At 51.8% G+C, this 12,875-nt stretch overlaps 1 protein-coding gene across 5 annotated transcripts in view; it reads right to left on the bottom strand.

Moving 5' to 3' along the window:
- Positions 1 to 12,875, bottom strand: part of BICDL1 (BICD family like cargo adaptor 1) — an 85,119-nt gene that overhangs the window by 4,516 nt on the left and 67,728 nt on the right. For 3 of the 5 annotated variants that reach the window (XM_037052232.1, XM_037052230.1, XM_037052231.1), the window contains 4 exons: positions 8,518 to 8,697; positions 7,693 to 7,911; positions 6,525 to 6,668; positions 2,050 to 2,180 (listed from right to left, as the gene is read on the bottom strand). In XM_037052232.1, coding sequence (XP_036908127.1) covers positions 2,050 to 2,180; positions 6,525 to 6,668; positions 7,693 to 7,911; positions 8,518 to 8,697 — 674 coding nt within the window. The remainder of the gene's footprint in view (positions 1 to 2,049; positions 2,181 to 6,524; positions 6,669 to 7,692; positions 7,912 to 8,517; positions 8,698 to 12,875) is intronic. The other 2 variants (XM_037052233.1, XM_037052234.1) reach the window with 1 other exon arrangement.

The following is a 12,875-nucleotide window of genomic DNA, read 5'->3' as shown; positions in this document are numbered from 1 at the left end:
CACCTCTTAGCTAATCATTGCAGCTAACAATTAAGGGGCTGGTGCTAAATGTACTTACAATGTACTTGGGCCTAGGAGAGGAGAGCGCCAAAAAGTAAGGTCTGAAATACTTGTTCTGCTGAAGAAAAACGGCCTGTGTGTACTCGAAGGTCACAGACAAAAGGGCATAATCGGTTGTCTCCGGGTGATGACCACCAGTGGGTAACTGCTCCCATCCACTTACATGCACTCTGTATTCTGACATTTTGAAATGTTTCACACATTACTCTGTAAAACTTCCCCGACACTGCTACATCGTAGTTCAATGAAAAAGAATACTAATGTTTGGTGTCGGGGTGGGGGAATGAGAACAAGAATAGAAAGTGCAGGAAACTGCGCCGCCTCTGCAGAGGTGGCACTGGTTGCCTTTCTGCCAAAACGAGCGTTTAGTCCTTGTCTTCGTCAACTGTCACTTTTTGCATTCGACATGACAAAAACTGGCAAAAGTGTCCTTGCTGCACAGGGCCAGCGACCAATGTGCACGCCCAAGGACAGCTAGAGGACCCTCGTGCAGCGACAGCCCAGCTGCAGCCTGAGAGAAAAGTACTCCGTTAAGCACCAAGCTAAGCGTGGCCCGTGGCTGGGTAGTTGGGGGAAAGCCAGTTCAGGCCACCACCGGGACCGGCAGGTCCTCACTGGCCCCTGGTCCACTGCAAAATTAGTCACCTCCCCGACACCCCCACCGCCCAGAACGGCGCGGCCAGCCCTTTCTGGAGATGCCGCTCAGGACAGCCCGGCCCACACAGCTGGGCCGCACCGCACTGCGGCTGCAGGGACTGGAACTGAGCCTGTCCAATGAGCGCGGAGGCTAGGACGCCGCAGGCCGCCACGTCACGTCCGCTGCCATTGGCCAGTGGCAAACCGGAAATCCAAGCGAGCCGGTTGCCATGGACGCCCAGACTGCCGAGCGAACCCCTGGCACCCGCCCCACTGCGGCCTCCGGAGCTCCCAGCAGGCGGCGCTGCGAGCAACCCGAAGACCCCGGAATGCGCTGACGAACGAACACTGCTGGGGCCCAGCGGAGGGGCGGCAGCTGCTCCCGGAGTGGGGGGCGCGGAGGGGGCCTTCTTCCAGAAAGTGCGTGAAGCAGGTCCTCACCTGGAGATGGAGCGGGGCATAACCGACTACTGGGGCATAGCCAAGTCAATGGAATATGCGGGCTTTGGAGCCTGAGTCTGATCAATTATAACAAGACATTTAGGGGACAACTGGGGAAATCCGAACCTTCGAACTAGGTGACGTAAGATACTAAGTTTTTTTCAGGTGTTATAACTGCGTTGTGGTTGAGTGTTTTACAAAAAGCGTCGTTTTCTGGTAGAGACCCACGCCGAAGTGATCACAGACTGGCGGACCGGGTGCCTCGTGATTTTCCTTAGCACCGACCCCCGTGGGGAGGTGGAGAAAGCCGGTGAGGACAGAGGGGAAGCACTAGCCACGTGCTGAGTAGTGTTGGAGCTGAGAGGTGGGTAAGCAGGGGAACCCCCGCCCCACTTCCGTGAATGCTTGAAAATGTCCGTAATAAAGGAATAAAAGCCTCCAAAATAAAAAAGGTGAGGTAGGTTGGAAGGTTCTCTGAGATGCAGGTGGGAGAAAAAACAAGACATGGAGAGCATCATCCCCCGATGCTTTTGAAAAGCCCATGATGCCCTGGGCTCAGAGGGCGGAGTGCCGGGAACTGAAAGATCGCCAGTTTGATTCCCTGTCAGGGCACATGCCTGGGGGGTGGCCCAGTTCCCCAGCTGGCGGCATGAGAGGCAACCAACTGCTGTTTCTCTCCCTCCTTTCCTTCTCTAAAAGTAAACAAGTAACATGTTTTCAAAAAAGCCCATGACAACTGCATTCCCATACACCTGCGTATGCACAGGAGAAGAACGGGACTGGGGGAGGGTGGGGGGCAGGGAACGCTCAGTTGCACCTTCATAGTCTTCTGTATGAGTTAACTTTCAAAACTGATCATACACTCATGGTACTTGTGATTAAAAGGGAACGAAACTGGCCATGCTCACGCACTTCGCAATAGCTTCATCCCGGTCCCTGATGGCCTTCTGAAGCTGCTCCTTCGGTTCCTTGTCCTCAGATGTCACTCTGAGTCGGTCTCTCTCCTCCTTCAGTGCAGTCATCTCCACACTCAGCAGAGTTACCTGCAGGGAGGCCAGAGGGATGAACGCCATGGCACCTCTAGGCTATTTCCCTCTGGGGGGAGAAAGGAGCGGGAGGCCCCAGGCAGGTTCAGGGCGTGTGGGACACGAAGGCTAGTAACTTCCTGCTGCCCTCTGCCCCGAGGGAGGCCCCTCTCTCCTGGAGAAAGGATGCCACACGCTAGGCTGGAGCTCTGTGGCCCTGGACTGCTGGCCACGGGGCCAGATCCTCTGTTCACAGCACCTCTGTCATTCCAAGGGAATCCCAGGGAACTGATGAGTGAAGACTACACACCCATCAGGGCTCCAGGGTAGAAACGCAAGTTGTTTCCAGTAAGGAGCTCTGTCACGCACAGGGCCCTGCATGGTTAAAGCCAGGTTAGCCTGGGTTGAGCAGGTTAAAGCCTGGGACCTGGTTCCTACCTTCATTCCATTCTCCAGGTCAAAGCCACATGTAAGTCAGACACCTAACTGATGTTGTCACCTTACACTTCAAACCTGTCACCTTTCCTGTGCTCCATGCCTCAGAGAATGGCCCCAGACTCTGTCCTGCAGGGGTGAGGCTCCCCTGGAGACCACAGCTCACCCCACTCACTGTGTGGTGACCCTGTAGACCTTGGGCTCCGTGACGGCAGAGCCTGACTCTGTATAATGTCTAATCCCAAAATATCTGTGCTGTGAGTGGACGGTTGTGATTTTTTGGCTAGTCATCACCCTAAATCCCTCCCTATTCTGGGAGTATTCCTGGTTGCATGTGTCTTGGTGGGAGACAGGACATGCCCCCCGCCCCCAACTAAGGAAGTCCCAAATGGGTAAGAACCCTAGACTCGCCTGTCACAGCCGCCTACCTGGGACCACAGCCTGTGACGGGACAGCAAAGCCACAGGCCTTCGGGAATTATCACACGGACAGCAGACTGCTGCCCTCCTTCCCGTGGGTCCTTCCTGTTTGGAAGTTCAGTTCGCCAGCCGCCCTGTTGCCCTGTAGGCTGTCAGACTTAATACCCAGACATTCTGCTGCTCAAATTAAGCCGAACGATTTCTGTTGTCTGCAACCAGAAACCCTGACTGGTAGAGCTGCCAGTGAGCCTTCGCTGAGGAACTGGAAGACTGGGCGCCCCTCCTGCTGGGAGCTGGTCGGACTGGAGTCAAGATGCCCGGCCCTGCCCTCTCGGCGAATATTACACATGCTTTTGACATTTTTCCAGGGGAAGATCCATCCCTGAGGTCTGTGCCTCCAACTCGGGGAGAGATGTCACCTTTCGGTTTACTCTTCTGCTCTTCCAGTCCCAGGTCTGGTCATCCGGACAGAATAGGACCAAGCAGAAACCCCAGGACTAAGGCTGAAGATCAAGTTTCCCTGTAGACACTTCCTACTCCCCAGACTGGGACAGCAGAGCTGCCAGCTCTTGGGGAAGCCCCCACTGGGCAATCAGAGGAGACCCAATGAGGAGGGATAGAGGACGATTTGTTGTCACTATGGGCAATGGATTTTGTACTCTGAGGTGCCTGGGAGGGAGCATCAGAACCTGGGGAACCAGTGCTTGGTGCCTGGTGCTCTGGGCTTTCGAGGTGGGGACGGCTCTGATGGGCAGGGTGAGCGGCCTCGTAGAACAGGCACGTGCACACGGCTGACCCAGAGGCAGACATGGCAGCAGGTGAGACACCCAGCCTCACCCTATTTGCCGGCAGGTTCTGCAGCTTGGCAGTCCGGAACCCAAGACCCAGAAAGCACCTGGCAGAGACAGCCAGGCCTCTGAAGAACAAACAAGCCCTGACATGACCCGGGCCGGCCGTGGGCCAGCCAGGTGTTCTGTCAGCTGAGTAAGTGACAGATAAAAATACATGTTAGGCAGGAAATGCCAACATGCTCCAGATAAAATTCAAGAAGAACTTTTAGCTTTGACCTGGAAAACCTGGCTGGTCGAGACAGAGCCAACCAGCTGTCTAAACATGACAAGGGACTCACCTCTCTGAGTTACACACACTTTTCATAAAAAGCGGGGATAAAAGTAGCTATTTCCCATCATCAAGCAGTTGTGAGGCTCCGATGAGATGAGTGACATCGGAACCCAGCGCACCCGGCTGTGAGCTCCAGCCCCTTCTTCGCCCACGCAGGGACCTACTTGCCGATGGCAGTTAGGAGGATACAGTGACAAGTTACAGCCACTCCGAAATCCACTCTTCCCAAATAAGGTGGGTGTCCTCCTGACTGAATGCCATCAAAGAAAAGACCCCAGAGTTATCTGTCTAGGGCTCTATCTGCCCTTTTGTTTCACAAGTCCCCGAGGACCCACTGTGGGCAAGGCACCGGGCTAGATGCTTTGGAAGAAGATAAAGAAGATAAAGATCAGATTCGGGTCAGTCTGCGTCAGGGTCTAAGGTCTGACTGGGAAGATGAGATGTGAACCAGGACCACAATAAAGCAGGACCAGGGTGGCTCCGGGTGGGAGGGAATCAAAGAGTTTCAAGGAGGACGTGAAACCTTCTCAGGAACTTGAAGATGAGGAAGGCTGAGATGCCTGGGAAGAGCCAGAGAAAACACCCCGACATGGGAACGGGAACTGTGTACCCCATGTTCAGTTCTGCTGGGGCGAAGGAGCTGGAGTGAAAACGCCAGGAAGGAAGGCGGATGCTGGGACGCAGCCAGACCGTGGGGGCCACACGGGCTGGAGGCTTCCCGTTACTCGATGATGGTACGTCAACCCAGAACCTGTAAGGGGTGTCCCATCTTCAAGTCCAGCTTCAGGAAGATCAATCCAAAGCCTGTGGCGGGTGACTGGGCTGGAGGAAGTGAGGCCAGAGCCAGGGGATTTCAGACCTGAAGGTGTGGAGGAGCTGCCCGGAGCAGGTGCTGGGAGGATGGAGGAGAGAACACCCTGGGCCTTCATAGGGGAGGGTCACCAAACCTTCTTTAGTGAAGGCCCTGACGGCTCCCAGCCCAAGTTCCTTGTGTTTCCACCCCTTCGGGAGCAACTGGCATGCACTCTGGTCAAGCCTAAGCCAAAGGACCACACTGCGACCGTGTTTTTCACTGCACCTCCTGCGAGCTGGCTTCCCGGCCTGGGACTTGGCCAAGACGCCCAACAGACAAGGCAACCTACACCTTGCTTATGCTTCTGAAAGAAATAATGCCCTCTAGTGTTTGCAGTTTCATACTTCCAAGTAACAACAAAACAAAACACCGGCCAATGTTAGACAGCTGGTAAGCAGAAGCACCCCACAGAAATTTACACAGCCATTAAAATAAACTTCTCTTAATCTAAAGAACTTTCAGATCCACATTCTCTTGCACTTTATTCTTCCAGTTTCAAAAATCTGTCCCTAAGTCTGAACCACTTCCTGGCCAAATGACCACCTGAGGGCTAGGCCTGAGGCATGAGAGTATCTTTGGGCTGCCCAGATCCACTCCCCAGGCTCGCCACAGGTTTCAACAGCCTCTCTCCGTCCTTGGTATCTGGTCACCACCGTGAGTGCAGCAATGGCTGTGGGTGGGGCTCCCCACGTCTGCCAGGAGAATGCTACCAGGAAGTCTAATGGGCACAACGCCCCCCCAAAAGACAGGAATTTATTCTGCATGATCCTTGAAGTAACACCGACTGAAGTGAAAGCCAGGCTTAAACTGCACTTCCTATCAGTCTCGTGGAGCAGAGAGGGAAGACTAGCTTCGGACAAGAACAAGAGGGGGCGGGGTTTAAACACACTGCCTGTTCGATGTCCGCCACAGTGGGACAGAACCTCTACATGTGACCCTGGTCAAGAGGAAGAGCCTGCATGTTTCTCCTAGGGCACATTTGAGAAACAACTATCTGGGTGGGGCTGGCTCCTAAGCTCTTCAAACTTCCCGGCTCAGAATGCAGGGGTCCTTTCTCCAGTTCTCTCTGAGACGAAATCATGATCAAACAGGGAAGCGGCAGCGAGAGCAGGGGCAGCGCTGCTGAGCTGAGAAGCGGCTGGCAGCCGTGGCGGCCTTCACACAGAGAGGAGGCCTGCAAAGATCAACCCTTGATGTGCGAACTGCCCGGCTCGAGCGCTGCTGGGACAACACCCCCGAGTGTCCCGGAGCTGTGGCACTTTCAACTGTCAGGCTCCACCAGGTCATTCCGGCTCTCTTGGCGGCGTGTTGCTGGAGGAAATGGGGAGGCAGCTATTCTTACCCCAGACAATTACTTTGGGCTAAACCAGGGGATTGGCTTCTTCTCTTAAATACCCAGCTCAGCTCAACCTTAGGTCACTGTCCCCTGAGGATCTGTCAGAGGAAACCCGTGGGCGAGTGAAACTCACAAGCGTCCCCAGAGCCTGGGGAGATGTGTGCGCCCCCTACACTGGGCTGAGGACGGGTGCTCACCTGACTGTGGAGTCGCTGCAGTTCTTCTAGGCTTTGCCTCAATTTACCCCTCTCTCCCTCCATGAGTTCCCTTAGGGCTCTCGAATCCTCACTGGTCTGCCTTATCTGTTCTTCTAAGGAGTCATCGTCAATTCTCCGGGAGCTCTGACAGCAAAAGAGAGCGAGCCAGACAACCAGGGAGATGGTGAGAATGGAGGGGAACAGGGAGATGGTCAGCGGGAGAGATGGAGGAGAGAGCGCAGAGGGCGGAGGGGAGCGACGAGATGGTTCAGTTCAGGGGGGAGCAAGACAGCAGGAGATGGGATGGAAAGCAGGAAGGAGAGAAAGAAAGGGTTAGAGGAGAAAAATCTCTTGCTCCATCTGCAAACAGCAGCTACACCTTTGCTTTCTGTTTTGCTTGTTTCAGGCTTCAGGGAAGGGAAACTATGCAGCATGAACAGAACAGCTCCCTTCCCCCACAATGACCAGCCTCTCTATTGCAACACACCGCACAGGGCCTGTTCAGATAAGGACGGCTACCCTTTCATCTCCCTTCACCTAGCACGGGCAGAAAAAGACACAAGTATTCTGTAGGAGGGTGGAACCTGAGAGCAACAGCCCGAGAGCAGGAACGTGAATGGCGAGTAGGGCCAGCAGAAAGCTGTCAGGAAGCCAGAGGAGAGGCCAGTCTGCCGGGAGCCCCTGGGACCGTCTCTCTCTGCCACGGCAGGGGCCGCATCTGGAACCCTAAAAGGCCCTTCTTGTTGATCTTCTCAGCTCTCTGTGCTCACTTACACACTTCTAGCAGAGGCTTCAGGACTTTGTAAGTGTGCCTGTTCATAGCTTAACCCCACCACTAGGCCCAATGGGCTGCAGAAAAGTAACTTGCAATTTTTGCCTGGATCCAAAGTTCTATATTTAATGCTTTCCAAGGAAAGCCCTTGAACTTGAGACCACCATGGCCTGTACGAACTACATTATAAGCGGCTCTATTTGTATCCTGGTGTCTGCAGGGAGATGCCTCCTGTTCCCTGGCACTCAGCCCCTCAATGCTCTCAAATGACATGGGCACAGAAGAAATTCTTGCAGGTTTTGTAAAGGTTCCAGTTCCAGGGTCAGCCTCCCTCTCTAGGCTTGGTTTCCAGCTCCCACCAGCCGGGATAAGGAGCTTCTCAGCCTGGCCTCTTACCGTGGGCTCCATGCCATCCACGATGCTCTGTATCAGCCTCTTGAGCTCGCTGAGGGCAGTGCGCAAGCTGCCGGCCGGCACATCCTTGGCGGACGAGGTTTCCGAAGACTCGTCCATGGAGGAGTCCGTGGAGACGGCTGAGTCGGCACTGTCGCTGCCTCGGAGGTGTGAGCAGAGGTAGCGAACCTGGCAGTAGGCTTCCCAGAGCTGCAGTCTCAGCTGCCCACAAAGAATTATTCTCGATTATAGGCTCTGAAAATTACTGCCATTACTGTCATCCATTCCCCAGGATGTGAACCCGAGTGTCTAAGACACTGTTTTAGGAGAAAGTGTTTTTTTTTTTAAATCGCCTGTTTCAAGAAATACTAATAGTTATATGGGCCTAGGACACCTACACAGACTCCCAGTTCTTATTTTCCCTGCTCTCCAGCCCCCTACCATTTTGCAAACAAAGCACTTCTTTATATAGTCGTCTACTTTGGTGGGAGTCAGTGAATGATTAGCAGAATGAGTTGTTACGAGTAGTATGAAAAAAGCCAACTGGATGGATCATGAATGATCTAGAACCTTGCAGGTCTAAGAGATATGAGGCTAATGATCAGTTAACAAGCATGTCCTAAGGGGCACTGGGGCTACAACGAGCCAGAAACATGCTTTGCCCAGGGCCCGCTTCATGCCGGCTCCATCCTGCAGGCGCAGGGTGTGCACAGGCTAATGCTGAAGCAGTAGGCACTGGGCAACAGGCGGGCTGTTGGGCTCCTGAGGTCCAGGGCCCGCCCCGATCCCGCGCAGCCTCACGTGCCAGAGTGACAACGATGTTCGCACCTGCTCTCTCTCTTGCTCCAGCTCCTCGGCCTCCATGCTCTGCTCGATCTCCGACAGGAGGGACGTGCTGGTGGCGGCGGAGCTCTGCAGGCTCCTCTCCTCCGTGAGCTCGTCCACCTTCACCTGCAGCTGTCGGTAGGAGAGGCGCACCTCCTGGAGCTCCAGCTGGCTTTGATGCAGCTTTCGAGGAGACAGCAAACGGCAGTGAGGCTCGTCGAAACCAAAACAAATGGAGGATGCTGCCCAGAGAACCTGATCGCGTTTCCAGATCCAACCACCAATTTACAGAAAAATACAGAGGGAGAAACACGCTCGACTGCGCGAGGAAGACACAGTCTGCAGAACTCAGACTTAGGAAATTCTACACAACAAACAGCTCCATCTCTTCAACAGATACATGTCCAGGAAAAAAGAAAAGATAAAGGTGGAACCTACAGATTAAAAGAGGTTTAAGACACACCGACCAACTGCAATGTGTAGGCCTACTTTCTTTTTTTTACGCTACTTTATTTATTTTTTGTTGCCTAGGAATGATGTTTCGGTGGATAGCTCAGTGGTTAAACAATCTAATACTTTACACAGCATTCCACTCACTATTTCCAGTACCCCAAATGGCATCATACATAGTTATTACTATATTATTGACTATACTTTTATGTTTTACTTGCTTCCCCATGACTGGTTTGCAACTACCAATTTAAAAAAATTACTTTTTATTGATTATGCTATTACAGTTGTCCCATTCCTCCCCTTTGTCCCCCTCCACTCAGCACCTTCCCCCTCAGGCCGTCTCCACATCATTTGTTCATGTCCATGAGTAATGAGTGTAAGTTCTCTGGCTACTCCGCGTTCTGTGCTGTACTTTCCATCCCCAGGGCTGTTCTCAAACTGCCTGTTTGTACTTCTTAATCCCCTCCCTCTTCGCCCATTCTCCCACACCCCCTCCCACCTGGCCAACTTCAGCACGCTCTCCATATCCATGGTTCTGTCTGTTCTTGTTTGCTTACTTTGTTCTTTAGATTCAATTGTACACAGATGTGTATTTACTACCATTTTACTGTTCATAGTTTTGACCTTGTTCTCTTTCTTAAATAAGTCCCTTTCACATTCCATATAATAATGGTTTGGTGATGATGAACTCCTTTCGTTTTTTCTTGTCTGGGAAGAAATTTATCTGACCTTCCATTCTCAATGATACCTTTGCTGGGTAGGGCAATCTTGGCTGTAGGTCCCTGCTCTTCATGACTTTGAATATTTCTCGCCAATCCCTTCTGGCCTGCAATGTTTTTTTTTCCTTTTAAATATATTTTATTGATTATGCTATTACAGTTGTCCCATTTTCCCTCTTTAGTTCCCTCTGCCTTGCACCACCCCTCCTCCCACCCGCATCCCCCCAACCTTAGTTCATGTCCATGGGTCATACATAGAAGTTCTTTGGCTTCTCCATTTCCCATACTATTCTTAACCTCCCCCTGTCTATTTTGTACCTACCATTTATGCTTCTTATTCCCTGTCCCTTTCCCCCCATTCTACCCCCTTCCCCTCCCCACTGATAACCCTCCAGGTGATGGCCATTTCTGTGATTCTGTTCCTGTTCTAGTTGTTTGCTTGGTTTGTTTGTTGTTGTTGTTGTTTTTAATTTTTTAAATTTATTTATTTATCTTTAGATGGGAAGGAGAGGGAGAGAAACATCAATGTATGGTTGCCTTTCGTGTGTCCCCTGCTGGGAGTTGGCCTGCTGGGAACTGGCCTGCAACCCAGGCATGTGCCCTGACTGGGAATCAAACTGCGATCCTCTGGTTCGCAGGCCCGCGCTCAATCCACTGAGCTACACCAGCCAGGGCCTTGTTGTTGTTTTTTTTTAGGTTCAGTTGTTGATAGTTGTGAATTTGTTGTCATTTAATGTTCATATTTTTGATAATCTTATTTTTCTTAGATAAGTCCCTTAACATTTCACATAAGAAGGGCTTGGTGATGATGAATTCCTTTAACTTGACCTTATCTGGGAAGCACTTTATCTGCCCTTCCATTCCAAATGACAGCTTTACTGGAGAGTAATCTTGGATGTAGGTCCTTGCCTTTCATGACTTTGAATACTTCTTTCCAGTCCTTTCTTGCCTGCAAGGTTTCTTTTGAGAAATCAGCTGACAATCTTATGGGAACTCCTTTGTGGGAAACTGTCTCCTTTTCTCTTGCTGCTTTTAAGATTCTCTCCTTCTTTTTAATCTTGGGTAATGTAATTATATGTCTTGGTGTGTTCCTCCTTGGGTCCAACTTCTTTGGGACTCTGAGCTTCCTGGACTTCCTGCAAGTCTATTTCCTTTGCCAGATTAGGGAAGTTCTCCTTCATTATGTTTTCAATTTCTTGCTATTCCTCTTCTCCTTCTGGCACCCTTATGATTCTGATGTTGGGACATTTAAAGCTGTCTTTAAGGTTCCCAAGCCTCTCCTCATTTTTTAAAATTGTTTCTTTATTCTGTGCTGGCTGAATGTTTATGTCTTCCTTCTGCTCTAAACTGTTGATTTCAGTCCTGGTTTCCTCCTTGTCACTGTTGGTTCCCTGTGCATTTTCCTTTATTTCACTTTTCATAGCCTTCACATTTTCCTCTATTTTGTGACCATACTCAGCCATTTCTGTGAGCATCCTGATTACCAGTGTTCTGAACTCTGCATCTGATAAGTTGGCTATCTCTTCATCACTTAGCTGTATTTTTTTTCTGGAGCTTTGATCTGTATTTTCATTTGGGCCATATTTGTTTGTCTTGGCACAGCTGTTATGTGTTAAGGGGGCGGGGCCTTAGATATTTGCCAGGGAGGGGCAACTCACATCACTGCTTTGTGGTGCTGTTTGTGGGGGAAGGGTCCGACAGGGAAGAGTGCCACTTGCTCAGCTCTTGGCTGCCTTTGGTCACTTCCTCTGCTACCCACAAATGAATTGGGCCCTTGTGGTGCTGATTCCTAGGTGGGTGGGCTTGTGGACCTTCTAGGACCCTGTGGGTCCCTCCAACAAACTCTCCTGTGAGGCTGGGAGATTTTCCTGCTGCTGCCTCAACCCCCACAGGTGTTTTCAATCAGAGGTTTGAGGCTTTATTTCCCGGAGCTGGAACCCTGGGATGCGGGGTCTGTGTCGCTCCCCAGTTGTTCCTCCCAGTTTATCTGCACATGAATGTGGGGCCACCTGCTCGCTGGCCGCTACCCTGCCTGCCCCGGTCTTCCAGCTGCTGCCTTTCGGTGAGTCCTCTCCGCCTAGGCTGCCTGTCTCCCCGACTCCTACCAGTCTGGGTGGATGTTTCTACTTTAACTCCTTGGTTGTCGGACTTTCCATTCAGTTCAATTTTTCTGGCAGTTCTGGTTATGTTTTGTTTTTAAATTTGTTGTCCTTTTGGCTATGCAAGGAGGCAAAGTGTGTCTACCTATGCCTCCATCTTGTCCAGAAGTCCAAAGTTTTTTTGAGAAACCAGCTGACAGTCTTATGGGGGATGTCTCTGTAGGTAACTAACTTCTTTTGCTGCTTTTAAGATACTCTCTTTAACTTTTGGCATTTTAATTATAATGTGTCTTGGTGTGGGCCTCTTTGCCTCCATCTTGTTTGAGACTCTGGGTACTGGAGGTGTGCCCTCCATGTGGGCTGAGTGCACCCTACTTTTGTAGTTGAGACTTGATTGCTGTTGGCAGGTCAACAGCAGGGATTTATGCAGACATTCAGCTGCAAGGACTGGCTGTGACCACTGACCACCAACCTCCCTCTGTGGAGGATCGGCTATGCAAAGCCAGGGCAGGGTGGTGGTGCTCCAGCATGGTCTGTAGCTGTTCACTGGCCGTGCAGGCTCTGGCGTTTCCCAGAAGGTACAGGCCAAGGTCAGTCCCCACCTGTGTTCTGCCCAGGGCCACCCTGCCTGAGCTATAATGCATTGAGATGTCGGCTACTTGGGTTGGGCTTAGAGTCCCAGGTGAAGCCGATCTGTGAATCTAGGCTGGCTGCTGCTAGTGGTGGCCTGGGACCACTTTGCAAGAGGAATGAGGGCTGGAGGCTCACTGAGCCAGGCTACTGTCTGTCTGATAGGATCCAGGAGGTTGTGAAGCATGAGCCAAGACCTGCCATTCACAAGGAAAAGTCAGTTAACAAGTTGGGTGGGCCCACAAGTTGGGTGGGATGGAGTCTCACGGGATCTCCAGTGCAGGGCAAACAGTGTTAGCCATGGTGATGGAGTCTCATGGCACCAGCCTGCCGGCTCTGTGCGGGGAGGGCTCAGAAAGAAACAGTGGCCTCTGCCTGTCTTTCTGTCTGGGAGAAAGCTGTCCCTCAGCTCTCGCCTTGATGCCAGACACTTCAGTTCCTCCTCATATGCCACTGGTGC

The sequence above is a fragment of the Sturnira hondurensis genome, unplaced genomic scaffold (assembly GCF_014824575.4).
Source record: "Sturnira hondurensis isolate 20B ecotype Veracruz unplaced genomic scaffold, ASM1482457v3 Scaffold0007406, whole genome shotgun sequence".
Classification (NCBI taxonomy): Eukaryota; Metazoa; Chordata; class Mammalia; order Chiroptera; family Phyllostomidae; genus Sturnira; species Sturnira hondurensis.
This window is presented reverse-complemented; position numbering and strand designations above follow the sequence as displayed.